Below are 27,995 nucleotides of genomic sequence, written 5' to 3'. Positions count from 1 at the left end.
GCAGGGAATGGCCCTTTCTGCCAAGGAAATAGTTTTTAAAATGCTATGTTGACCTACATGGTTCTGCTCCGAAAGTAGCATTTTTGGCACAGGGAATGGCATTTTCAGTGATGATGCACAAAATATGAAGTGTCTTGCAAGGAAAAAGAGGACACATGCAAGGCTCAAGTCGACGAAAACCCATGCTACCAACTTTTCTCTTTCGGTTGGTTTCAAAGGTGCTCCAAGATCCCTTTGCAACTGGATTTTCCTGACTAACATGGCTATGCCTTTCTTAGTCAGGAAAATCAGGATGGAAAGGGATCTTGTAGCACCTTGAAATGTTCAGCCAAAGTTTAAAGTTACTGCAATGCTAGAAAATTGATAGACGGAAGGGAAAATTCAGATTTCGTATGTGATGGGGCAATGCCCCTCTTTTTTTTTGCCGCTCTCTAGCTGCCTTTCTGCTATATCTAATCATGACTTTGTAAGTCAAATTCTGGAAACTGTTCCAAAATTGGACACCAAAATACTCACTTTTACATATAACCTAAAACTATGGTGACGATTTTAAAACACGGCTCCTACACTTTCAGCACCTAAGTCTTCTTGGAGTAAGTATACGGCTTGCAGGAAAGAGCAGAGGCATCATAGTTGTAGGGTCCGAGGGGTAATATATGGGACTGTGATAGTTTAATGGGGGACCCTAAATACCAGCAAAACCAGACTGTCTAGTTCACACCTCTGAGCACTATGGACAAGGATCTGTTAGGAGTTGCTTGGATATGTCAGTTGCCTGCCAAGTTTGTCCGTCGTTGGTCCTGTTTACAATTTGCATTTGGGATGATGGCGGTTAGAGTTCGATATCTTTCCTTTTCCAATGGATAGATTGGAAACTTCTCAGGTCATGTTTTTCCAAAGTGGCGGAGCCAAGGGGATTCCCTGGAGACTATCATCCATTCCTAGAAGTTGGAAGGATGATGGGAGATGTAGTGGAAAACAGCATGGTAATCCAGCACTGCTGGATTCTTTCTGGAGTTTATGATACACAGGGAGGTAATTCATTACTTTGCGGGACGCAGCATTTTTAAATTCTTATTTTCTGCACAGAAAAATGCCATTACCATTGCAGAAAATGCTGTTTTTAGAGCAGATGCAAAGTTTGCACAGAATAAATCCCAATCGGCAACAGTTCTCATCATTCCAGCATTGTTCTCACCAAGGTTTCCTCAACCCTTGAGAAACCCATTCCTTGACCACTTTTTCCCATGTCCTTTCCTTCCCAAATGGTACAAAACTGTGCTCCCTGCTGCCTGCCTTTTGTCCGAAGAGGAAACTCTTGATTTCCAGCTGAGTTGCAAGATATAGCCATGTATAACAGTCTGTAGAATCAGTATGTAGAGAGATCTTGTAGCACCTTTGAGACTCACTGAAAGAAAGAAGTTGGCGGCATCGGCTTTCCTAGACTTAGGTCTACTTCCTCAGATGCATTTGTAATTTTGGAATCTGGCATGGGAGGTGAGCCATAGTCTCCCCTCCTCACTCCAAAACGTGAAAGCAACGTCTCTGAGAAAGTGCAAAGGAGTTTGAGATTTGAGATGATAAAGTTGTTAAACAGGCATCACAGGCTTTCAAAACAATGCGAAAAGCCTGCAAAACCGTCGTTTTCGGTGGGTCTTTTGGGCTACGTGGCCATGTTCCAGAAGAGTTTGTTTGTGACGTTTCACCATGATCTGTGGCTGGCATCTTCAGAGAATGCTGGCATGCAAAACCTGTTTACCAGAGGCAGTGTTTCAGATAAGCATCCGCATCCCATGCTGTTGGCAGCGATCCCAAACCCAACCCTCTTGGAAAGGAGAGTTGCCAAAGAGAAAAGTGGAAGGGACTCCTAATCCTGCATCTTTAAGGGTTGTGTAGAAGAGGGTTCAGGAGGTGTTGCTTGTTGCACAACAATCCCATCTTCTACATGACCATCAAAAGCACAGGAGCCCTCTCCAGTTTTCATTTTGGCAACCCCACTTGGGAGGTGTGATGGGTCAGGTAATATTAGTTAGATTAAGGGATTGATTCAGGTTGAGGATGGCGGTTGTTTTTGAACAATAGTGTTCAATTCTTTGCTCCAGTCGTGGAATTTGGAACATAGGTGGGCAAATCGTGGTCCCATGTGGCTGGTTTCATAGCCTTTGACGCCAAACTCTGTTTTTCCTGGCTAAAATAGAACCATAGAGTTGAAAGAGACCCGAAGGGCCATCCAGTCCAACCCCATTTCTGCCATGCAGGAACTCTCAATCAAAGCATCCCCAACAGATAGCCATCCAGTCTCTGTTTAATGACTTAAAGAAAATAAAAGTGAATGCCAACACCCAGAAACCTTTAGGAACGGCAGTTCACCTTATAAACAGTGGGTGTTTGGTATCCGCTAGGGTTTGGTTCCCAGACTCTCAATGGATCCCAAAATCTGGATGTTCAAGTCCCATTAAACACAATGGCAGATGTAGACAGATCTTGAAGTACCTTTGAGACTAACTGAAAGGAAGAGGTTGGCAGCATGAGCTTTGGTATACTTCAGTCTACTTCTTCACATGTTTTGTAAAACAGAGTGTCCCTTCCACAAGATGGCAAAACCCAGGTTTGCGATTTGGAATTGATACTTCGGTTGAATAACTTTAAAGTCACGGATGTTCGAATCCATGGATAAAGAATCCGTGGATACAGGGGACCGACTGTCAGTTGCGTCCATCCCACACTTTTAAACAGTTTTTAGAATATAATAATCAGTTTTTCAAAACCAAAAGTTGCCTCCTGGCCACTTTGATGTCTGTTTTGGAAATTTGGCAGTTCCTTGTGCACCAACCCAGAGAATCCCAGGGGCCAAAAATTGCCCCTCTCTGGGCCCGTTGCAATTACCGAACCTTGACTTAGGGGCCACAAAGGAGGGGAACCCCTTCCGTTTTGTAATGGGAATGTTCCCTTTGGCCACCAGAAGGATCCCATTGGTGGCCGAGCCATTGATGCCCATTGTTGGGGTCCATCCACCAGGCCAATGCCTTGCCACAGCATGGCTGGTGCACTTTCATGGATGACTGAGCCTGCCGCCAAGTGTGAAGATGATATGCATTGAAACGGGTGTGTTATATAGGTGTGAATGAAGTCTGGGGGTCACCATGACTATTGGGGGCAGGAATGGACCCATGGTAGGTGCAAAGGGTGCAGGACCCATCCTTGAGTGATGGGGAAAGTCATGGGAACCTCACCCTGAGAGCATCACGTGGGCTGGGCAGATGGGCCAGGCCAAGATGGGGGCCATTGTTTTGTGGAAGGGACAATAGGGGCTGCCTCGGCCCCTTTGCGACCCAGGGCATTGTCCCTCTCGCCGGCCCCCCTGCAAAGCCTCTCTGCCGTGGGGCCTCCATGCAGTTGCTAAGGACGGGCCTGAATGGCGGCATCCATCAAGATGTCAAGGGGGACAATCCCGGGTCCCCCCCCGCCGTCTCCTCGGTGTCCATCATGGGCGCGCACCCTCCCCGACGGACTCCATTGTCAACGGAGGGAGTTTAACTTTTGTGGCTTTTGAAAGGCCCGAGCGAGTGGCTCCCTGAGGGGATTAAAGTCTCTCTCTCTCCTTTTTGCAACACCCCACCATGATTTCCATCTGTTGGCTTTGAAATATGGGAAGGAGAGGCATGAGCCACGTGGTGGGCAGCATGGGCACCCCTAAGTTCGGAGGGAAGCCTGCTCCCTCGAAAGCCCCATCCGGAAGCCACCCTGAGCTTGGTTTCTTTTGCTGTGTTCTTAGGTCTGTGGCTCCCAAGGTCTTTGGCTGCTTGAGTCCTTTGGGTCTTCTCAGAGAAGAACGGTTACACTTTTTTGGCACCTGAAAAGGAAAAGCCCACTAAAAGGAGGGATTTGCACCCTCCTAGCATGTGGCGTAGTGATTTGAGCGACTCTGGAGACCAGGGTTCGAATCCTTGCTTGGCCCTGTAACCCCACTGGGTGACGTTGGACAAGTCACACTCTCTTAGCCTCAGTTAGGTCCCTTCAAGACATTTCTGGCTCATGGCAACCCTAAGGCAAACCTATCGTGGGGTTTGCTTGGCCAGTTTCACCAGAAGGGGTTTGCAAATATTCCACATCTTTGTATGCAAATGGCCTTTGGTTTGAGCATTAACAAAGGGCTACTTTGGAATTGCAAGGAGGACTATAAAGATAAAGATAGTTTGGGGATGCCAGCCACAGATGCCAGCGAAACGTCAGGAACAAACTCTTCTAGAACATGGCCACGTAGCCCGAAAAACCCACCGAAAACTAGGGATGCCAGCCATGAAAGCCTTTGATTTCACACTATAAAGATGGCTGGCATTTTGGAGGGCACAAGAGAGGCCCAGGCCACCTGGTAGGTAGCCCATGGGCACAGTTTTTGGGGCTGAATCCGAGTCGGAAGGGAGACACGTGGCAACGTGGGGTTGCCCTGGCGGCATTTTCATACCAACCCTCCTTGCTCTCTTAGTTTTAGCACGAGCTCCGATTTTGGCACGGGCACAGAGGACACAAGAGGAGGGCAAAGGGGCTGGGTTTTGGGCCTTGGCCAAGAGCATTTTGTGAATTAAATGGGCCTGGCCCTGAAGAGGGGGAACCGAAGGGGTGCAAATGAAAGAAGGGAGGAGAGGAAGGAAGGAAGGAAGATTAGCCCCTTTGAAGCCATAGAGGATCCCCCACTCGGAGGCCAAGAGGTTTTTAATTGCCTCCTTTTCTCCTTGGCCACAAAGCCCATTATGTACCTCCCCGAAAGCCTCTTTGGCAGCAGTGGGATGCCAGGGAGGTTGGCACAAGAGTTGCAGGATGCAGCTGAGGAGAAAAGAGGATCGCCTTTGCCCCTCTGTTTGCTTCCACTCCCATGCCCACCTTGGAACATCCTATATGTATTTGTCTGTTTCTGTATCAATGTAAGATATCTACTGCATATACACTTGTCCCTCCCCATTTGCTGGAGTTAGGGGCACAGGACCGCTGTGGATGTGGAAGAACCACAAATAACAAAAACACGATGTTTATACTCAAGAGAACACCTCTCTGGAAATCTCTACGTCCTCCAGTGCAACTCTGTGATCAACATCTGCCAGACATAGTTAGAATCATAGAATCATAGAATAATAGAGTTGGAAGAGACCGCAAGGGCCATCCAGTCCAACCCCCTGCCATGCAGGAAATCCAAATCAAAGCATCCCAGACAGATGACCATCCAGCTTAGAGTTGCGCCGGAGGGGCTACAAATGGTTAGTGGAGTGTTCTCTCTAGGAATGTCTAGGTCCTCCAGTGTCACTCTGTGGTCAACGTCTGCCAGACACTGACCATTGAGTTGAGTTGGAAGAGCTACAAATGCCTAGCGGAGTTTTCTCTCTAGAAATCCCTAGGTCCTTTGGTGCAACATTTGGTTAAAATTGACCACAGAGCTGCACTGGTGGACTGATATATTCCTAGAGAGAACATATTAATCCAATCCGCGAATAATCAAATCTGCAAAAGTCAAAGCTGCAGATGCGGAGGGATGAGTGTGCTTGTGTATAAGTTTAGAAATTTTACTCAAAAATTTGACCAAACTAGATCAACTTATCCATGGGTCATAAAAAGGACCCACTCGCTTTCTGTGAGTAGAGCGGCAAAAGGCAAGGGCTTGTTCCATCCCAAGAGCACCTAAAAGGAGCATCAGCCCCTTCTACTCTGTCCACCGTGGCTCCATTTCTGAACTTTTTGAATGCCTGAGTTGGAAAAGCAAAAATAGTTACTCCTGCCGGAATGTTGTAAATTCTTTGGCATCGTTTTCCTTCATTTCATCTTTGATATCCTTTGTTACATGTCTCTAAGTTTTACTCTCGACCAATCCATGGATAAACTCAAAATCCATAATTATGACCCCAAAACCTGCCATCGACTTATACGTGAGGTCAACTTATAGTTGAGAATATACAGTCTCTCTCTCTCTCTCTCTCTCTCTCTCTCTATCTATCTATCTATCTATCTATCTATCTATCTGGCAGGCCAAAATAAAGCTGTATTGGGTCACTTTGGAGGTATGATGTTTAAATGATGCATACATCTTAAGAGGCCAGAAGCTGCACCAAAGCCGCACTCTAGTCCTTAGGACTGGAACATAGCTTTGGTGAAGCTTCTGGCCTCTTAAGACACATACACCATTTAAACAGCATACCTCCAAAGTGACCCAATACAGCTTTATTTTGGCCTGTCTGTTCAGGCCCATAGATAGATAGATAGATAGATAGATAGATAGATAGATAGATAGATGAGAGCCAGCTTGGTGTAGTGGTTTGAGCATCAAATGACAATGCTGGAGACTACGGTTCAATTTCCTCAGCCATGAAAACCCACTGGGTGAGTCACACACTCTCAGCCCCAGAATGATAGGTTCATCTTTGGCTCGCCATAAGTCAGAAATGACTTGAAGGTACACAACAATGACTGTCTATGTGTTTGGGTGTGCGGGAGTATGGATGTGTGTCTCTCTCTTTCTCCTTCTCTCTCTATATATAGACACACACAAACACACACACACTTATATGGAGCTAGTATGGTGTAGTAGTTTGAGGGTTGGACTACAACTCTGGAGACCAGGGTTCAATTCCCCATTTAGCCACAAAACCCACTGGCAAACCCTGGGCATTAAGTCACACGCTCTCAGCCTCAGGTGAAATGTCCACATAAAAGTATAGAAGAACCAGCTCTTGGAAAAGGGTCTGCCCCCCGAAATGTGTTGAACAAGATAAATGAAACCTTTTTAGTATCAGTGCAGCTTATCAATGTTTGTTCAACAACATTGGAACGCATCTCAACAGCCATGTGCAAAATTTGTGTAGAATTTCTTGACGCTCGAGATGCACGTTTCTTGGGCTTTTGACAAATGTTTTTGAATATCCTTTTTACCCTGGATACCCAGGCCTGACAGTTTTCTTCTTTGCAGGTCTGGTCTACGCTTCAGAGCTGGCTTTCGTCCTGGAGCCCAGCGATGTGATTGCTGTCCGGGATCGTCCTCTGCTCCTGCATTGTCAAGTGGAAGGCGAAGCGCCCATCACCATCACTTGGTACAGGAATGGCATGGCCCTCTCCAACGACAGCCACATGGCCATCTTATCCAATGGCTCCCTTCTCCTGGAGAGTGTCCACCGGCGGCCGCGAGGAGGGGGAAGCCCCGATGCCACGACCAATGCCACCGAGTCGAGCGCCGGAGAGTACAGCTGCGCCACCCAGAACCGCTATGGTCTGCTTGTTAGTCGCAAGGCCAGAGTCCAGATTGCCAGTAAGTTCAAGTACAAGGCTTAGGGAGCTGGGGATGTTTAGCCTGGAGAAGAGAAGGTTAAGAGGTGATATGATAGCCCTGTTTAAATACTTGAAGGGATGTCATATTGAGGAGGGAGCAAGCTTGTTTTCTGCTGCTCCAGAGCATACCCATTCATTCTTTATTCTGCTCCCAAAGGCTCCCAGTTCCAGGGTGACCAGACATCCTCCGTTTCCAGGACATAGAATCATAGAGTTGGAAGAGACCCCAAGGGCCATCCAATCCAACCCCATTCTGCCATGCAGGAACTCTCAGTCAAAGCCCCCTAATTTCATTTGGTACATTAGCGTCCCAGAAAGCAGGAGGCTGGTGTTGATCAAGAAACTGAGCGTCACATCATGTACCTTCTCTCTCTCTCTCTCTCTCTCTCTCTCTTCAGCCCTGTCCAAATTCCACATGCACCCGGAGTCCATGTCGGTGGAAGAGGGAGGCGTTGCCCGGTTCCAGTGCTTCATCCAAGGGGTCCCTGAAGCCACCATAACCTGGGAACGCAACCGGACGGCCCTGCAAACAGATGACTACCGGTGAGTGTTGGAGAACGGCAGGTAGAGATGATGGGTTCGGAAGAGGGTCTGGATTGAGTTGGGTCTCCTGGCAGAGATCAAGCCGATGTCTTGGATTAAACCTAAGGATGGAAGTCTCATCTGATAAAAGAAAGTTGGGGATGATTCTCATCCTAAAATAGATTCTTATCCTAAATGCTCCTGAAGTTCACTGACAGAGAAGCCTAAATATCTCACAGAGTTCCATAGCACTGAGCCATGACCGTTTATGCGGCGTCAAAGTTGCGCCTTTGCTTCAGATGTAAAGCAGTTTGATGCCACTTTAACTTCTGTGGTGCAGTGCTATGGAAACTGAGGATTTGTAGTTTGGTGTGGGCACCAGAGCTCTCCGCTGGGCTATATCTTATGTGATGTTACATATAGATGTTTTAAAGGCTTGAACTTTATAATGGTTTTAAAGGTTTTATCTGTGAGCCGCCTTGGGTCCCTATGAAGAGAAAGGCGGGATATAAATAAAATAAATGAACAAATAAAAACAAGTACGGCTAAACATCTCACAAAATGCCAAATCCCAGTATTCCATCGCTTTGGGCTGCGACACTTAAAATGATTTCAAACTGCATATTTTGCACTCTTATCATGCACTCTTAGGGTGCATTTACACTGTGGGAATAATGCGGTTTTGAGACCACTTTTACTGCTATGGTGTGGAATCCTGGGATTTATTGTTTTGTGAAGCACCCACACACTTTGTCAGGGAGAGCTAAAGACCCTGCAAAATGACCGACCCCAGGATCCCAAATGTTGTCTTAACGTTGTGCTTATCAATATCAGTGGTGTGTAAGATTCATGTTAAAATAAAAATATGATTTAAAAAAAACAGTTGGAAAGTATAGTTTTTTGTGGGTTTTTTGGGCTATGAAGCTGTGTTCTAGAAGAGTTTATTCCTGATGTTTCTCCAGCATCTGTGGCTGGCATCCTCAGAGAATGCTGGCATGGAAGACAGTAGGGTCACATAATATATATATACCCCACTCACTTCCATGCCAACATTCTCTGAAGACGCCAGTCACAGATGCTGTGAAACGTCAAGAATAAACTCTTCTAGAACAGCGCCACATCACCCAAAAAACCCACAAAAACTACTAGGAGACTATCCTCTTGCTATAGAAGACTATCTAGGTTGCTATAGAAGACTATCTAGGTTGCTATAGAAGACTATCTAGGTTGCTATAGAAGACTATCTAGGCTACCAGGAGACTATCCTCTTGCTATAGAAGCAAGAAAAGCTTGCAAGGAGAAGGATGATGGATTGTGTCCTGATTCTTCTCTTTTGTTTCCCACCTCGTCCTTTTCACTAGGTTCACCTTGCTCCCGACTGGCATCTTACAGATTACGGGCGTCCGGCGTTCAGACGTAGGGACCTACCGCTGCGTGGCCAGCAACATCGCCAACACCCGCTACAGCCAAGAGGCCACACTGAGCATCAGTGGTGAGCATTTCTTTCCCCTGAGCGTGGGAGAGCATTGCTAGGTTTCCAAGAGAGGGACCATTGAAACGCATGACATTGACAATAAGGAAGCCACTATTAAGTTTGTGCTTTACCTCAATACCAAATAAACGCATTAATTCCAGTTAACATAACTAGGCAGATTTACAATTGTCCACATTCATACATTACATGATTCCAGACTCTCCAATTTTTCACAATTATTATTATTATTATTCATTGAATGAACTCTTCTGGAACATGGCCACATGGCCCGAAAAAGCCACAAAAAACTATGGATGCCGGCCATAAAAGCCTTCGACTTCATATTATTATTATTATTATTATTGTAAGGTGCATTATACAAATTGATAACTTAATAACCATGAATTTTGACAGTGTTCCTAACCATTCTACATGTCATTTTCAAGTAAACTTTAACACAGACATTAATATTAATAGCTTAATTTAATATTAATGTCTATGTTATGTTCACTTTAAAAGTCACATGTAGGATGGTTAAATGAACGTTGTCAAAATTCATGGATATTATATTTTATAATAAATAAAGAATAAATTATATTATGGACATTATATTATATGTGGCTCGGAGATTTGGGGTCTCTCTCGCTTGCACACTTGCTCCCCTTCTCACTCTTTTCTATCCTCTTCCTGCAGTCTCTGCTCCCAAACTCTACAAGGAACCAGTCATTTTGTCAGGACCGCAGAACCTGACCATCACGGTGCATCAGACGGCCATCCTGGAGTGCATTGCCACCGGAAACCCTCGGCCCATCGTCTCCTGGAGTCGCCTGGGTGAGTTGCAGTGGAGTTTGACTTTGATAGGAGAAGGAGAAGTTTTATTGTGATAGAAGAGCAGAAGTTGTACTATGAGAGAAGGAGGGGGAAGGATGGATAGGAAAGCAATACTACGATCAAGTACGGACAGCAATTCTGATGGAAGGAGATGAAACTACTCTGAGGGATGGAGGGGAAACGAGAAGGTGTCCTAGGATGGAAGCAAGAGATGTCCAAAGATGGAAGGAAGAGGATTGTACCTAGTTGGAACAGGAGAAGTTGTACTAAGAAAGAAGGAAGAGGACTGAAGCTAATTAGAAGGAGGAGATGTTGTACTGAGATCATAGATTCATAGAATTGTAGAGTTGGAAGAGACCCCAAGGGCCATCCAGTCCAACCCCATTCTGCCATGCAGGAACTCTCAATCAAAGCATCGCCGACAGATGGCCATCCAGCTTCTGTTTAAAGACCTCCAAGGAAGGAGACTCCACTACACTCCAAGGAAGGAGTGTGTTCCACTGTCGAACAGCCCTTAGTGTCAGGAAGTTCCTCCTAATGTTGAGCTGGAATCTCTTTTTCTGGAGCTTACATCCATTGCTCCATGTTCTAGTCTCTGGAGCAGCAGAAAACAAGCTTGTTCCCTCTTCAATGTGACACCCCTTCAAATTTGTTGGCTTTGGTCCAGCTTTCTAGTCTATTCAGGTCATTTTGAATCTTGATCCTGTCCTCTGGAGTAGTAGCTATTCCTCCTAATTTGGTATCATCTGCAAATTTGATAAGTATTCCCCCAGTTTTGTCATCCAAGTCATTGATAAAGATGTTGAATAGCACTGGGCCCAGGACAGAGCCCTGTGGGACCCCACTGGTCACTTCTCTCCAGGATGAAAAAGAGCCATTGTTGAGCACTCTTTGGGTTCAGTCGGTGGAAGGAGATGTAAGGAGGAGGAATTGTATTATGCTAGGAAGAGGAGAAGTTGCACTGAAATAGATGGAGGAGAAGTTGTATTGTGATGGAAGGAGGAGAGGCTGTGTTGAGATGGAAGGGGGCGAAGTGCATTGAGATAGAAGGAGAAGTTGTATTGCGATGGACGAAGGGAAAATTGTACTAAGATGAAAGGAGGAGGAATTGTAATGTGATGGAAGGAGGAGAAGTTGTACTGAGTTGGAAGGAGGAGAAACTGTCCTAAGATGAAAGGAAGGCAAGTTGGCCTATCATGTAAGGGGAATGATGGTACTATGAGAGGGAATTGTGATGGGAATAGGGGAAACTATAAGATGATGGAAGGGGAAGCTTTAACTGGGAAGCAACGGAAAGGAGTAAGTATGCCCTGAAGGTCTCACTGTCTTCCCCCCCTCCATTTCTGCAGATGGACGTTCTATTGGGGTCGAAGGTATCCAAGTCTTGGGAACTGGCAACCTCATGATCTCAGATGTATCAGTGAAACACGCTGGTGTTTATGTCTGCGCTGCAAATCGCCCGGGCACTCGTGTGCGCCGTACTGCGCAGGGTATCCTCATGGTTCAAGGTGAGAGTGGGCGCTGGTAGTAGCTGGTAGACGGTAGAGTATGCCATCCATAGAGAGGAAAGTAAGTGGGGTGGTAGCTGTAATGCAAGATAGAAATAATGTATTTTTTAAAAAGGCTTAATGTCATTCTGAATGCATGCAAAGTGTCCTTTGTCCGCTGTCCTTTGTCAGCGAGTTTAAGGCCACATCTTAGCCCCACTGATTCATCTACCTGGGAGTCCCCAGAAGAAAACATGGTAGAGGATTTCTGATTACAGTGTTACCGTGATGTAACGTGAAAAAGACGTACCTCTGGCTACAACGGTAATAGTTGCAATGGTTGACAGAACGGAGACCTATGTGTTTTTGCACTGGGTCGCTGCATTAAGCTGTCACATTGACCTGCGTGACCACCATTTTCCCTTTGTAAAAAAAGTGGTATTATTCTAGTAGATGTGAGAGCGTAAGGCCTCCCTGGACCAGTCTCACAGGAGCTTCCCTCCCATCTTTGACCTTTGGCTCTTGCCCACCCCAGCTCTCCATCTCCATCAAGTCTCTTGCCTTCATTTTCTGGCAGATACGGGGGTGTTTGCGCATCTGTCTTTCCCCCGGCCCTCAAGGTGTTTGGTCCCCGATATCGGTTCCATTTCAGCACGCGGACCCCCCCTCCTCTCCTTTCAATCCCTCCCGGCCCTGAGTCCGCTTTCTCATCTCGAGGGCTGATGAGAAGCAGGATCGAACCTGGCCCCCGAGTGGCCATCGATTCTGGGCCGCGGCTCGGATAAAGAGACGCGGGGGTCGATGCCGTGACCCATGGGCCGGGGACAAAGGGCCGCGGGGTGATTGATGGAACGAAAACTGCCTTCTTGTCAGGGGGGATGGCATTGGCCAAGGGGACCCCGTCGTGGCTTTGAATTTGGAATTGGGGAGGCTGGGGGCAGGGCGGAGAGGAGGAGGTTTGGTTTCCAAAGTGAGGTTTGTTGTGATGGAGGGATGGAAATCTGCACTTGGGAGCAGAGAGGCGGATCAGCCCAAAGTCCTTCTGCCCCCCACTTGATCTCAAGCATCCGTCACCAAAGTCAATGGAGATCATAGAATCATAGAATCAAAGAATCATAGAGTTGGAAGAGTCCCCAAGGGCCATCCAGTCCAACCCATTCTGCAATGCAGGAACTCTCAATCAAAGCATCCCCAACAGATAGCCATCTAGCCTCTGTTTAAAGACCTCCAAGGAAGGAGACTCCACTACATTCCAAGGGAATGTATTCCACTGTCGAACAGCCCTTACTGTCAGGAAGCTCCTCCTAATGTTGAGGTGGAATCTTTTTTCCTGTCACTTGCATCCATTGTTCGGGTCCTGTTCTCTGGAGCAGCAGAAAACAAGCTTGCTCTTTCCTCAATATGACATCCATTCAAATACTTAAACAGGGCTATGATAGGAATGATAGGAAAAATGGTGGTGGTGGTGGTCATGGTGGACTTGGACCCACTTGGGTTCGGCGCAGACTCTCCCAGCTGGAATCGCACACTTGACTTTTGTGAGAGCGAGGGACAGAGGTCACAACCCCTTTCCTCGCACACAATGGCTGTCCCCTCCTTTCTTTCTCCTCCTCCTCTGCGGAGAGGCTGGGAACCAGCTTTCTAAAATGGAACCAGATTTGGGGGAAGTGAAGGGGAAAATGGAGGCCATACAGGGCAGGGAGAGAGACGGAGATAATGGACAGTACATCTGGACACCCAAGGCACTTCCAGACAAAGCCAGTGTGTCAGGAGGTTGCAGTATTTTTGCTCTGGTTTCCCTCCCCTTGCCTTTTTACTATGCATGCAACATTTCTCTCGTCCTTGACTATTTTCTGGAAGTTCTAGCACCAGCTGTAATACTGTATTCCCATCCTTAGTCGGGTTCTTTTCAATTTTGAAATGGATCAGAACAAAAAAAAAGTTAGACTCTTCTCCTTTCTTTAAAAAAGTTTCTCAAGTTTTAGTGCCAAGCACTTCAACGAAATGGCACTTTTGCACTATATGACCCATTACATCATGTAACTTTATGTACTGTATGTACTCAACTATAAGTCGATCTCATGTATAAATCGACAGCAGGTTTTGGGGGCAAAATTATGGCTTTTGATATGATCCTTGGATAAGTCAAGGGTAAAAGGGACAAGCAACAAAGGATCTCAATGGTGAAGCAAAGGAAAACAATGCCAGGACAGATTGCACTCCTGTCTTTCAGCAGGGGATGGTTCCCTTTTTAATAAGAGTTAAAGTATAGTATTTATACTGACCCATGGATAAGTCGACCTAGGTTTTTGGAGTCAGTTTTTGGACTAAAATCTTTAGACATATACTTGAGTTTATATAGTATACCTAGCTACAAGGTGCTAAGGAACGCCTTTACTGAATTGCAAAGATACATAACAGGATGCCAGTGAGAGCATCCTGATGTGCATTGGGACTGATGTGATGCACATCAGCCATTGCACATCCGTCACTGCTGGATACAGACATTATGGATCTGCCCAATTGGTATCCCCACAGACGTAAATCCACTTACAAAGCTATTAAGACCCCCCAACTGGATTCTGGCCTATAACTTTAAGGACCATTTTTAAAAGAAGGAGAAAATTTGCCTTACAAACCATAGGATTGCCTCAGCAAACCATGGTCTGCAGTTAAGAAAAACTTTGGAAGCACCTTAGTGCAGATCCAAGAAATCCTTCCAAAAAGTCCCCGTCCCAAAGAATGAAGTGAGTAGACTCAAGAAACCCCTGAGAAGCTAGATTACAACAGGGCATACCAAGATTCGAGATGGAATTGGTTGTCCATGTATTTGGAACTGCCTGGTTTGAGGAGAGCTATGTGTCGGAGTTTGGAGTGTGGAGTTGGAGGAATGTTTTATAGATAAGGCTAAAAAGACAAATGAATGGGTTCAGAAACAAATTGAGCCTGAACTCTTTCCCAGCTGCTCAAATGACAAAAGCGAGGCTGTTGTATTTTGGGACATCATGAAAAGACATCATTGAGAAAGATAATAATGCTTGGCAGAAGCCAGGAGGGGAAAAGGAAGACCTCATTTTAGAGGTGCTTTGGTTTAATCTGGGAAACTGTGGTCCTGAGTTTGCAAAAGTAGAGCAAGGCAGCTGAAGATCAGACCTCTTGGAAATCTCTCCTTCACAGGATCCCTGCAAGTTGAAGCCAATTTGGAGGGAAATAACAATCACCAACAAGAAGCCCTTGGGATGTTGGTCTAATCCGTGCTGCAGGAATAATGCAGTTTGACACCATCATGGCTCAATGCGATGGGATTCTGGCATTTGAAGTTTAGCCTTTGCGGTTGGAGAGCACTGGTGCACCAACAAACTATGCATCCCAGGATTCCATAGGATAGCAATAGCAATGGCATTTATATATCTATACCGCTTAACAGTGGACTCACTACTCTCTAAGCGGTTTACAATCTGTGAACCAAGGATGGAGCCATGGCATTTAAAGCGGTGTCAAAGTGCATTCTTTCTGCAGTGCAGATTAGACCCCTGTCTCATGGTCTGAAACAAAACAGCCTCACCCCTCAGCAAGCATCGGGGAGCAAAACCTCACACAGGCCATCCTTGGTTTCTCATCCCCAAATGTTTCTCATCCCCAAATGCATCCGAGGAAGTAGACCCAAGTCTACGAAAGCTCGTGCTGCCAATTTCTTTCTTTCGGTGAGTCTCAAAGGTGCTGCAAGATCTCTGTACAAACATACTTGCTTTCTCATTGTCCTATCAATACACATCCAGAATAATTTAAACTGAATGCTGTGGGTAGGGGCCGTGGGGCTCAAGTCAGCATATGTTTTGGGGTCATAACAGGGTGCGGAGGGGAGTCGAGGCAGTCCGCATAGGCCCTTGGTCCATTTTCTGGGGAATGGTGGAGGATGGGGGAACGCATGGAGGTTAGAGTTGACCCTCACACCCCGCCTTTCCATGCGCCGCCTGGACAACAAAGCCATTCTCAAGTGAGGGGCTGGAGGAAGGGGAGCTGCCTTTGTTTGGGGGCCAGGCGGAGATGGGCTGCTGCTCTTTTCCCAGCCCTAATGAGATGCCTCCCGTCTTGGGAGCTTAAAGCTTCTTTTCTGGAGAGTGTCAGGCGTTTCAATGTGACATCTGCCTCCACGGTCGGCTCCCACGCTGTGGGCCTGGGGTGGGGCGCACGGTGGTGACCATAGTCCAGCTGGAAGAATGGGCACAATCTGGGCTCCGATTCCTCTTCTGGATACCTCTTCATGGTCAAAAATGTGAAAAAGATGCGCTTGGTCCTTCTACAACAATGATTCCCAAACTTTGACCCTCCAGATGTTTTGGACTTCAGGATCCCGGACTATTGACCAAGTCGGCAGGGGCTTTGGCGAGCGGAAGTCCAAAACACTTGGAGGACCAAAGGATGGGACCACTGTTCTAGAACGACGCCAACATCCTGATAATTTCAATCAATCAGTCAATCAAATAATAATAATAATAATAATAATAATAATAAATTATTTATAACCCTCTCCCCCGAATGATTGAAGCAAATAATCATTTATTGTACTTAACCAAAGGCCATGCCGAAAAAGGAGGTTCATTCTCTTGCAAATCATGCATTATCTATTTTCAAATGCACCAAACACTGAAAGCAAGACCAAAAGATATCCCATCGTTCAGCATGCAGTTCAAATTCTTGGCGATGTAAAAGCAAATAACCTTTCCAGTTGTTGGTAAAACTATATGTTGCGATTGTAAAAAATCAGATGAATACTTTGAGAAAAGGAAAGATTGAGCTAGCAAGGGAGAAAGACTTGCAGAAAGATGACTTTGGGATGTGCAGAAAGATGATTTTTGGACTTGCAGAAAGATGATTTTAGATGAAGGCAAAACATTAGGAATCAACTCTTCTAGAACATGGCCACATAGCCCAAAAACCATATTGTTGTTGTTGTTGTTTTGTGGGAGCTATGGAGTATTTTCCTGGGGTGATTCCCCACTCCCCCAGCAACTGTTCTGTGAAATCCTACACAAATGTTGTGGTGCCTGTGTGATGTGTGTGCGCATGTGAATGGGAGAGAGATAATGCATGATTTGCAAGAGAATGCACCTCCTGCAGGGTTGAATAGGTTTGCAATTGTGTCTAGCCCAGAGCAAGAGGGTCCTTCCAATCCTAGCCCCCAAAGTGAGGGAAGAGACCCAGGCAACCAGATCTTGAGGTGGAAAAGGATGAGAATAGCCAAGAGAAAAATGATCTTTGCACATCTGAGGCCTTGCCTCCAGAGCTAGAAAGAGCGCACTGGATAGGAAAGATTTAAAAGGGCAGGAAGGCAGAAGAGCAATGATTTTGCACTGATAAAGGTGGATATTACATATGTTAACATGCCACCTTGTTGTTGTTGGGTGCCTTCAAGTCGTGACTTATGGTAACCCTATCATGGGGTTTTCTGGGCACGTTTCTTCAGAGGGGGTTTGCCATGGCCATCCTCTGAGGCTGAGAGAGTGTGACTCTCCTAAGGTCACCCAGTGGGTTTGCATAGTTGAGCTGGGATGCAAACCTTGGTTTCCAGAGCCATAGTCTAAAGCTCAAATCATTGCACCATGCTGGGAGATATACATATTGTATATACTTGACTATATGTCAACCGCATGTATAAGTCAAGGGCAGACTTTAGGGCCAAAATTATGTATTTTGCTATGGAGAAGTCGAGAGTAAAACTTAGGGGCATGTCATAAAGGATCTAAACGATGAAGCAAAGGAAAACAATGTCAAAACACAATGGCTATAATACGGATTTTCTTATAATACCGACACTGAAGAATACTGCTATGGGAGGCAACATCAAGGGAACAGGAGGGCGTTTTCCACCATCACCATCTCCCTCCGCTCACAATAGTCTTCTCTTGTGAAACCAGAATGCCACTTTTGGTGCCCAGAACCATCCCTGGCATGTTGGTTTTTAGCTATAGCGAAGCGTGTGGAAAACGTATCTTGTTTTACAAGAGCATCGTCCCCTGGGAGTGACAGTTCTTCGATTCCTCTCTCTGGGGGAGTCGCTGGTTCCCGTAAACAAGTGCGCAGGGCCACAGCATTCACTTCACGTCACTGGAGTCCAGATTAGCGGGATCATTATGCGTTGTCACCACAAGCCTCTTGGGAATCTGGGATCCCACTGGAAATGAACAAATAAGCCTTGGCGATGTAACTCTTGGAGAATCAGTGTTCCTCAATCTTTACACTAGGCCAGGGAAGTTTAAGTTAAATCTTTATTGCTTGGTTTTCTGTTTGGTGGGTGGTTGAGCTAGATGACCTCTGAGGTCCCCTTTCAGCTGTCTAGTTGTGGGATGCTTCTTGGTGGATGACTGCCCCTTTAAACTATCACTTTTGAGTAAACCTGTCCTAGAAACTGGTGTGGCACTTTCATTGAACTTCATTGCACCCGGTCTCTGTTCTTCAGCTCCACCTGAATTTGTGCAGTGGCCCCAGTCCATCTCCAAGCCGCCTGGCAGCAGCGCCATCTTCACCTGCGTGGCACAAGGCGTGCCAGAGCCCCACCTCATCTGGCTGAAGAACGGCAAAGTCCTGGCGCCCGGCGAAAACATCAAACTCACCCATAACAACAGGTGAGACCAACAGACAGCAAACTCGACTTTTTGGGGGATGGGGAATCGTTTCCATTTCCCCAAGGCACTTGGGAATTGTGGTGTGTGGGTTTGCGCATTGTTGCTTTTAGAGATCTTTGCAAGAACAATCCTGGGGTCCTCAAGCTGCCAGTCTCCATCCCTCCACAAAACTCTGACGGGTGTAATATTCTAAAGGCTGGAGAAACGGCATTAGAATCATAGAGTTTAAAGGGCCATCCAGTCCAACCCTATTCTGCCATGCAGGAACTCTAAATCAAAGCATCCCCATTGACAGATGGCCATCCAGCCTCTGTTTAAAGACTTCCAAGGAAGGAGACACCATTATACTCCAAGGGAGTGTGTTCCTCTGTCGAACAGTCCTTACTGTCGGGACATTCTTCCTAATGTTGAAGTGGAATCTCTTTTCCTATAGCTTGTATCCATTGCTCTGTGTCTTCTCTGGAGCAGCAGAAAACAAGCTTGCTCCCTCCTCAATATGCCATCCCTTCAAATATTTAAACAGGGCTTGGAGGGATGTCATAAGGGGAGGTTTATATATATAATGGCTGTTATTGCAATCGATCTGGACTGCTTGCTAAACTGGGGCGCAGCCATCCCCATCAGCACCTTCCCGACCCTGCTAGTAATGCCTTCCTCTGACTTTCCGCAGCACCCTGATGATCCAGAGGATCACTTCGGCGGACGAAGCCATCTACCAATGCATCGCGGAGAACAGCGCCGGCACCAACCAGGCCAGCGCCCGGTTGGCTGTGGCTCTCTCCAAAGAGCTGCCCAGTTCCCCCGAAGGGGTAAAGGCCACTGCCCTCTCCACCACGTCCATCCAGGTCTCGTGGCTTGAGCCTCCCATGGAAGTGACCGAGGCCATCATTGGTTACGTGCTTCACATCCGTAAGGCAGGAGGTGAGTGAGTAGCTGAATCCCAGAAGATAAAGGTATTTGTTGTTGTTATTGTTATAGTGTGGCTTCAAGTTGTTTCCAACTTACGGCAACCCTAAGATGTGCCTTTCGTGGGCTTTTCTTGGCATGATTTGTTCAGAGGAGGCTTGACATTGAAGAATTTATCCCACTGGGGCTAATTTCGGCATTAAAGAAAGATTAAAGTGCATTTAAAGCATCCCAAATATAAAGCGAAAATGGCAAGTAATCGCGCTAATGATTAGCACACGCATTTGCGCATATAAAGTGGTATCAGAAACGCATTGTTGCTGAAATACCGAAAGTAAAAAGATGAGCACTGATGCTTCTTTGGGACCACTTTCATGATGGGTTTTGTGCGACGTCGTGCGAAATTGTTTCGCGTAATTGTGCGATTTTTCCGGGATCTTCACAGGATAAACTCCCAAGAGCCAGTGACTTTTCCAAGCCTAATAGGTTGCATGGCTGAGCAGGGAAAGTGGACCCTGGTCTCCAAAGTTGTAGTCCAGCACTCAAACCACTAGGTCAGTCGCCCCTTCCAAATAAGAATTTGGGTCCCTGTAATGACATTTGGATCCATGAACCTGTTTGGATGCTGTAATCTTCAAGAGAAGCCCTTCTCTTCATATGTATGTGTGCGTGTAAATTGCTCCCAATCCACTGTATTCCTGCAGTTGTTTGGATATTATGTGAGTGATAGATTTAAAATATAGATTTTAATTCAGGGCAATTCTTTTAATTTTCACTATGTTTTGTGCACGATTTGGGGGCATACCCTGGCTTCCCAGTCACCACCCCCAGGACTATCGTATATACCCGACTATACGTCACCTTCATGTATAAGTCGAGGGCAGGTTTAGGGGCCAAAATTATGGATTTTAATACGATCCATGGATAAGTTGAGGGTAAAATTTAGGGCCATGCAACAAAGGATGTAAAGGATGAAGTTTGCTGTCTTTGCACAGAAATGTCTCATTCAGATTCTTCTAAGCCCAATTCTTCTTGGCACTCTTTTAAGGGGAAGCACCAAAGAGGTGCCACCGCTGCCATTTTCCCACCCAAGCATTCAAAAAGGCCAGTGGTTGGCAAAGGGTGGGAAGGTCAGAAAAGTATCTGGCTGTGTCCCTATATCCAGATGCAAAATGGTGGCATCACCCACCAACATCTTCCATGAAGCCTCCAGAAATCTTGGTGGATGATGCCAGCGTTTTGCATCTGGCGACAGGAACGTAGCCAGAAGCCTCTCTGATCTCCCTGTTCCGCAACAACTACTGAATGGCTGTGGAGTGGGGAAAATCGGGAAGGTTTGCTCATTGCGGAAGGGAAAAGAGGGATGCCAGTTTATGCCATGCCCATTTTAAAAAGGCATACGTTGGACTTAAGACTTATGTGTGCCACTAACAGGATGCCAGTCAGTACTTATTTGTTTTTGTCATTTAACTTTTATTGCATTAGGTAGATATACATATTTACACGGCTTCATTGCATATGCCAATACATACTCTTATTTTTAGTTTTTGGTGGGTTTTTCAGGCTCTGTGGCCATGTTCTGGAAGAGTTTATCCCTGACGTTTCACCAGCATCTGTGGCTGGCATCTTCAGAGAATGATGGAATGGTAGAGAGAGTGACCCCATGAACCATAAAATTATTTTTGTCTCAGTTCCTAAGACCATCGGAAATATGTGTTTTCCAATGGTCTTAGGCGATCCTTGTGAAAGGGTCCTTCGACCCCCAAAGGAGCTGTGACCCACAGGTTGGGAACCGCTGTTCTAAACAGTTTTCTATATCTATCTTTCATTATATATGTTTCATTTCTTATCCTTCTGTTGACTTCCTATGATGCCAATCAGTACTAGTGCTTCTGGTCACCCTCTTTTACCCTCCGGTGTTCCCACCTTAAATATGGCATTGTTACCAACCTTGCTCTTTCTTTGTCCTACCTGCAGAATCTGACAGCCGGGAACTGCAAGAGGCGGTCAGCAAGACGACCTTCCAGCATGTCTTCACCAACCTCGAACCCTCAACAACTTACTCCATCTACCTGAAGGCGTACTCACCCTTGGGCGCCAGCCAGGATTCCCAGCCCATCCTGGCCACCACCCTGGGCAGCAGTGAGTCCATTTCCTTGTTATCGTAGAATCATAGAATTGTAGAGTTGGAAGAGACACCAAGAGCCATCTAGTCCAACTCCCTGCCATGCAGGAAATCTCAATCAAAGCATCCCCATTGACAGATGGCCATCCAGCCTCTGCTTAAATCTAGACACTATACTGCATATTGATGCAGCCTAGACTTGCATTGGCCTTTTTAGCTGCCACATCGCACTTGTTGACTCATGTTCAGCTTGTGGTCTGAGTTCCTGAATGTCCTAGAATCATAGACTTGGAAGAGACCGCAAGGGCTGTCTTGTGCTAATATTATGTTGTCCGCATATCTTAGATGTGCATACATTTCTTTATCTTAGATATGTTCCCTGCTTTGGCCAACAACTCCCAGAATCCTCCCAATGACTGGTCTAGGAATTTTTGTTTACAGCAGACGATGGATAGATGGATAGACAAACAGATAGATGGACCCTCAGAGACCTATCTAGAGTAATTTTAGAATTTTAGCATTTTATAGGGTTGTGTTTTATCATTTGTTTTTGATTATGTACATCTGATGCCCCCTTTGGTTACAAATATAGATGTTACAGAGCATAGCGGGGGGGGGGGGCTTCCTTTTCCCAATTTCTGGGGAGCACAGACCCTCGTTTGACTCTTGTCTCTTCAGTCCCTGCAGCGTTGGGTTTCTTCACCAAGATCTTGAACATCAGCTCCGTCCAAGTCTTCTGGGAGCTGCCTGCCCGACCTGGACGGATTGAAGGCTTCAAACTTTACCTCCGGAAGCTGCCCAGTGCCCACTATGAGGGTCCTCAGCTCTTGCCTGGCACGGCCAACTCCTTCGTCTACAGTGACTTGGGTGAGTTGAGTGGTCTTCCAAAATGAAAGGAACATGAATGCCGAAGGTCTCGGTTCCAAACCCCAATACCACCACTGCCTCAGTTACACCGTAGGATGGGAAACCGTTTGGGGAAGACCATGGGCCATATTAGCTTTCTGGGAGGACCCATAGAACAGATGTGGGTCCTCTCCCATGTGCAAAACAGAGGGGGAAAGTGGCTATCCCACTCTTCCCGCACAGAAAAAATCCAGCACCGTGGAGAGAAATGAGACCAAAAGGATGATAAGTGGAGCCACTCTCCATTTTGCTTGTTTGGCTCTACTGCTCCAGACACCTAAAAAAGGCCAATACGATTCTAGGCTGCATCAAGAGAAGTATAGTGTCTAGATCAAGGGAAGTAATGGTGCCACTCTATTCTGTTTTGGTCGGGCCTCACCTAGAGTAACACAGTGTCCAGTTTTGGGTACCACAATTTAAGAAGGATGTTGATAAGCTGGAGGATATTCAGAGGCGGGCAACCAAAATGGTGACGGGTCTGGAAACCATATTATATGAAAGTGGCTTAGAGAGCTGGTTGTGTTTAGCCTGGAGAAGAGGTGATATGATAGGCCTGTTTAAGTATTTGAAGGGGTGTTACCTTGAGGATGGAGCAAGCTTGTTTTCTGCTGCTCCAGAGAATAGGACCCGGAGCAATGGATTCAAACTAGAAGAAAACAGACTCCACTTCAACATTAGGAAGAGCCTCCTGACAGTAAGAGCTGTTTGACAGTGGAAAACATTCCCTTGGAGAGTGATGGAGTCTCCTTCTTTGGAGGTCTTTAAACAGAGGCTGGATGGCCATCTGTCGGGGTTGCTTTGACTGAGAGTTCCTGCATGGCAGGCGGTTGGGCTAGATGGCCCTTGTGGTCTCTTTCAACTTTATGATCTTATCATTCCCTATCTGTCTCTTATTCCACAATCCTTTACAACAGGGTGGTCTCTGTGTGGTCCTCAGACATCATGTGCCCCTAGAGTATGTGGCACTTTCTGCCCCCCTCCAACTGCCCTTTTTTTCTGTGCCCTCCTTTTGCAAAAAGCACAATCTCTTCTGAAAGTCTCCAAGCAGTAACCATTCAACATGCTGCAGGGCTGCCGCCCCAGCGCTGTTGTTGTTGTGTGTCTTCAAGTTGTTTCATGCTTACCGTGACGCTATCGTGGGGGTTTCCTTGTCAAGGTTTGTTCAGCGGGGGTTTGACGGTGCCTTCCCTTGAGGCTGAGAGAGTGTGACTTGCCCAGGGTAGTTTCATGGCTGAGCGGCAATTGGGACCCTGGTTTCCAGAGTCATAGTCTGACACGCAAACCACTACAACACACTGGTTAATGTCAAAAAATACTAAATCTAAAAACCAGAGGTAGATTCCTGACAGTACAAGGTGCTTTGCACATTTCCTCTCAGATGCAAGACTGCTCCCTAGTGTCAGCTTTCTGAAACATCACTGACATTTTCTCTTCCCCGCCAACCTCTCTTTCCAAGGGTTGCCAGATGTCCTTCATTATAATGGATGTCCCTTATTTCAGGATTAGAAAGCTTGTCCCTTATAGGGCTTGGAGGTGTTCCTTACAATAAGGGTTTTCCTTTATTTGAAGGCCAGAAAACCTGTCCCTTATAGGTGCCCCTTTATCATAAGGGATGCCCCTTATAGGGCTGGCAGGTGTCCCTTATTATAAGGGGTGTCCTTTATTTGATGGCTAGAAAGCTTGTCCCGTATAGAGCTGATTGATGGCCCTCAATATAAGGGATGTCCCTTATAGGGTTATCAGGGATTTCTTATTATAAGGGATGTTCCTTTAGGGTTGGTGGATGTGCCTTCTTAGAAGTCATTTCCTTTATAATATGGCTGATAGATGTCCCTTATCATAAGAGATGCATGCCCCTTATAGAGTTATGATTGGGCCTTATTATAAGGCATTTCCTTTATTTGAAGGCCTGAAAACTTGTCCCTTATAGGGCTGATGGATGTTCCTTACCTTAAGAGATGTCCCTTACAGGGTTGTCAGGTATCCCTTATTATAATAGATGTCCCTTATTTGAGAACCAGAAAGTTTGCCCTTAAAGAGCTGGCAGGTATCCTTTATTATATGGGGTGTCCCTTATAGAGTTGGCGGATGTGCCTTATTAGAAGGCATTTCCTTTATTTGAAGGCCAGAAAACCTGACCCGTATAGGGCTGATGGATGTTCCTTACCATAAGAGATGTCCCTTACAGGGTTGTCAGGTATAATGGATGTCCCCTGAGGACCAGAAAGTTTGCCCTTAAAGAGCTGGCAGGTATCCCTTATCATAAGGGATGTCCCTTACAGGGTTGGTGGATGTGCCTTATTAGAAGGCATTTCCTTTAGAATATGGCTGATAGATGTCTCTTATCATAAGGGATATCCCATATAGGGTTGGCAGGCATCCCATTATAATAGATGCTCCCTATATGAGGACAGGAATGCTTTTCATTTTGTAGTCTGTATTTCTGGGGCGCCAGCCCTTGATAAAGACTGAAATAAATGTAATTTATGAGTGCGGACAATACACTGATTTTATATGGCTGGGGTAAGCAAAACCAACATTTTCATCTGTAGTCAGGTAGAACACAAAGCGGTATGTCCCTCACGGCTGTTTTGAAAACGTGGCCACCTTGTTCTTTCCCTGACAGAGCCGTCCGCCATGTACGAGATCAAACTCCAGGCCTTCAATGGGAACGGCGATGGGAACAGCAGCGTGCGGTTTGTCTCGCTCAAGGAGAATTCGGAGAGGCTAGGTAAGGTTTTGGAAGAAGCACCCTACAACCCACAGATACATACCTTGAGATCAATTCCTTCACATCACACTATAATGTATGGAATCAGAGGTGGACCGGAGCTAGATGGCTAGCTTTAAAAGGCCACTAAATCAGTAGCAAAGAGTCTTACGCATGGCTACTAGCCATGGTGAATGTGTGCAGAACCTCCCTGTTAAAGTCAGTCTATCTCCAAATACCAAGGTTTGGGGTGGAAGGAGCTGGAAACAGCAAGAGGAGAGAGCTCCTGCATCCAGGTCCAGTTCTTAACTTCTTCTTCCTATTGTGCTTCTTTCTCCCAGATGCCAACTCGGTCTGCCAATGTGGGCAGGACGGGGACAGCTCCCTCGCTGGCATTGTCATCGGCGTCCACATCGGCATGGCATGCATCATATTCTGTGTCCTTTTCCTGATGTTTGGCTACCGCAAGAGGTGAGCATTGATAAAACTGCCTGCATTCACCTCTCCATGGGGTCTAGGTCAGGGAAGAGCGGGTGCATACGGACCTTAGACCCCATCTCTGCTGCCCCCCCCCAACCAAAGCCACCAATCTGCAATGACAATGAGAGATGTTTGACAGCAGAAGAATGGTGGAGTCTCTTTCTTTGGAGGATTTTAAACAGAGGCTTGATGGCCATCTGTTGGGGATGCTTTGATTGAGAGCTCCTGCATGGCAGAATGGGTTGGACTGGGTGGCCCTTGGGGTCTATTCTGACTCTAGGATTGTATGACTTCCTCTCCCTTCCTTCCCTACAGCCTTTTCTGCAAGAAAGGAACGCAAGAGAGCTGGACGGTTCCGCAAGGCACAGAGCTGGTCCAGACTACCACCCGGGAGCCTCCCCGTACCCAGCAGAAACCCGAACGTGGGGCCAAGCCTTCAGAGATGGTGGAACTGGTCACTCAGGTGAGGGATGTGTGCTTGTTGGGGTGTATATGAAGGACAGAAGTGCTCATGCCACTTAACCTGAGACACTGTCTCACACGGAATAAAGGTCTCATGATGGGGCAGCATCCTGCCCATAAAGATGGGGTACATGTAGCCCTCCAAATACTGCTGGAGAGCAAAGCCCTTGGCAATGTCATCATGGGTGAGGGATGATGGGAATGGCAGTCTAACATGATCAATAAGGCCACCAACTTTCCCATGTGACCTATTGTCAGAAGTCATGGGGTACAAAGGTGGCGCTTATAAAGTGTAATTTAGGTTTCCCGCTATGTTCCCGTCATGGAATCGTTTGCGGGGAAGCTAGGAGGAGCCATTTTCTAAATAATGGGATATCCGCGAACGATTCCATGATGGAACATAGCGGGAAGCCTCAATTACACTTTAGAAGCCCCATGGATGATCACATCCCTGCTGCTTCCGCAATGTTTCTGCCTTGTTTGCATGACATTTCGCCCACGTCTGATAAGGTCCCTTGATGAGAATCTTAGACTGATGAGAATCTTTGCTGTTCTGGACTTATTACATGCAAAATTTGCATAGCTGCAAAATTTGCAAGTGGACTTTTTGCTTACATGCAGAAAACAGACTTTTCTTTTTCTTTTTGATCACTGTTTTTATTAATTTTTACATTAATTTTAAAAAGCAGAATTTTCTGTCCAGGCGGGGACCCAAACCTCAGTGGATACCAAGGGCCCACTGTCCCCAGGAAGCAACCGCATTGACTGTTAGATATATTTCACATCACAGGGGGAGAACTTGGCAGGTGAAAAGAAACTTTGCAGGATGAAAATTGCTGTTTTGTTTTAAACGCAAGGACAGTACGGATAACCTGAGTCCTCATTTCCTCCCCACAGAACCCCCAGCCCTCCGAGGGACGCAACAACCATGCCACTCCCCATTTCGAAGTGACGATTGAGCGCTGCCCTCCCTCCCAGCCCAGCGGTTAAGCCCACGCCTGGTGGGGAAAGGGGGGCACGGTGAGGCCTTGTACGGACCATGGTGGCAGCTCCGTCGAGGTTTGGTCTCTTCTTGCTCCCTTATTCTCCACCTTGTCCGGGAGTCCAACCGTAAACCTCCAAAGAATCTACCTCACCTTCGCTGGGGACTCAGCTTCCAGCCCGGTTGCCACCTCTCCTTGTCCATTTGTCCTGGATTATCTATTTTTGATACAAATACCAAAACTACCTCAACCTGCCAGCCGCTCTGGCCGCCAAATAACCTCCGTGAAAAAGAGGGGGTCAGTGCCAGAGAGAGGGGGAAAAAAACGGGGACCAGTTCTCCATGACACCATCTTGAGTCAGCCATCTTGAGAGGAAGCCAAAATTTGGGGGGACGTTGACCTCCGTGCCTCTCTTTCTTAGCTGACGCAGTGCGGACGTGGAAGCTGGCCCCATTCCCCCTGCCCTGCCTTCCCCCAAACTGTGCCAAAGCCAACTTGGGGCTTTGGGACCAGGGGGCAGGGAAGGTTGAGGCTTCAAATTTAGTCCTAAAGGAGTCCCATTCTCCGTTCTGGGTTAGGGGTGAGGACCTTTCCAATACCCCCTACCCATGGTGCCTGGGCGCTCGGCACCAGCATACCAAATATCGCCAAACCAAAAGCGGGAGCAGCAGAAAACCCACACGAATGTCCACCCTGGCAACCGTCTTCCGTCATGAGCGGTTGGGGTGGACACTTCGCCAAACCCCTCCTTATGTTCCTTTCCTCTTTTTCTATAGCTTCTCTCGCTGCTTCCGACAAGAGTGTCTTTTTTTTATATACACACGCATATATTATATATTATATATATGAAACGTCTCTATCCAAATATTTTTTAAGACGATACACAAGAGTCGCTGAACTGTTTCCAAAGATGTAGAGCTTTAACCGTTGTGTGGATGGAGCCTTAGCATTGAACTTTTTCAGGAGCGAGAGGGAAGGGATGACCAGGGCTGAAAGGACCATTGGAGAACATCCATGGCTGGTGGGACCTTCAGCCTTGTGTCCTTTGGGCTCTTCAGTTGTAAGGGGCACCATGTTTGTTGAGAGACCAAAAATGGCTCACTTGGATTCTGACGTCTGGGGACTCCCTCAGCCCCAAGTCGTCCGATGGAATCTAGATATCCTAACTCCAAACA

General features: G+C 46.5%; 1 protein-coding gene across 1 annotated transcript; it reads left to right on the top strand.

Moving 5' to 3' along the window:
- Positions 1–3,124: 3,124 nt before the first annotated feature.
- Positions 3,125–26,827, top strand: LOC149301858 (immunoglobulin superfamily DCC subclass member 3-like). Its single transcript, XM_089483602.1, has 14 exons — positions 3,125–3,173; positions 6,953–7,288; positions 7,707–7,851; positions 9,192–9,322; positions 9,998–10,135; positions 11,485–11,643; positions 18,083–18,248; positions 18,919–19,169; positions 21,132–21,296; positions 21,958–22,146; positions 24,812–24,916; positions 25,237–25,366; positions 25,691–25,838; positions 26,735–26,827. Exons 1-14 carry the CDS (start codon positions 3,125–3,127, stop codon positions 26,825–26,827), a joined length of 2,205 nt encoding a protein of 734 aa, XP_089339728.1.
- Positions 26,828–27,995: the final 1,168 nt, after the last annotated feature.

Source organism: Sceloporus occidentalis, unplaced genomic scaffold (assembly GCF_023333645.1).
Source record: "Sceloporus occidentalis isolate IW3139 unplaced genomic scaffold, rSceOcc1.0.p SCAF_20, whole genome shotgun sequence".
NCBI lineage: Eukaryota > Metazoa > Chordata > Lepidosauria > Squamata > Phrynosomatidae > Sceloporus > Sceloporus occidentalis.
This window is presented reverse-complemented; position numbering and strand designations above follow the sequence as displayed.

Bases quoted from the DNA above. Each gene is read 5' to 3' on its own strand.
- LOC149301858 (XM_089483602.1), top strand. From the start codon at position 3,125: ATGAAGTCTGGGGGTCACCATGACTATTGGGGGCAGGAATGGACCCAT. The intron at 19,170-21,131 runs GTGAGTGAGTAG...TCCTACCTGCAG, and splicing joins TCACATCCGTAAGGCAGGAG to AATCTGACAGCCGGGAACTG. The intron at 22,147-24,811 runs GTGAGTTGAGTG...TTTCCCTGACAG, and splicing joins CTTCGTCTACAGTGACTTGG to AGCCGTCCGCCATGTACGAG.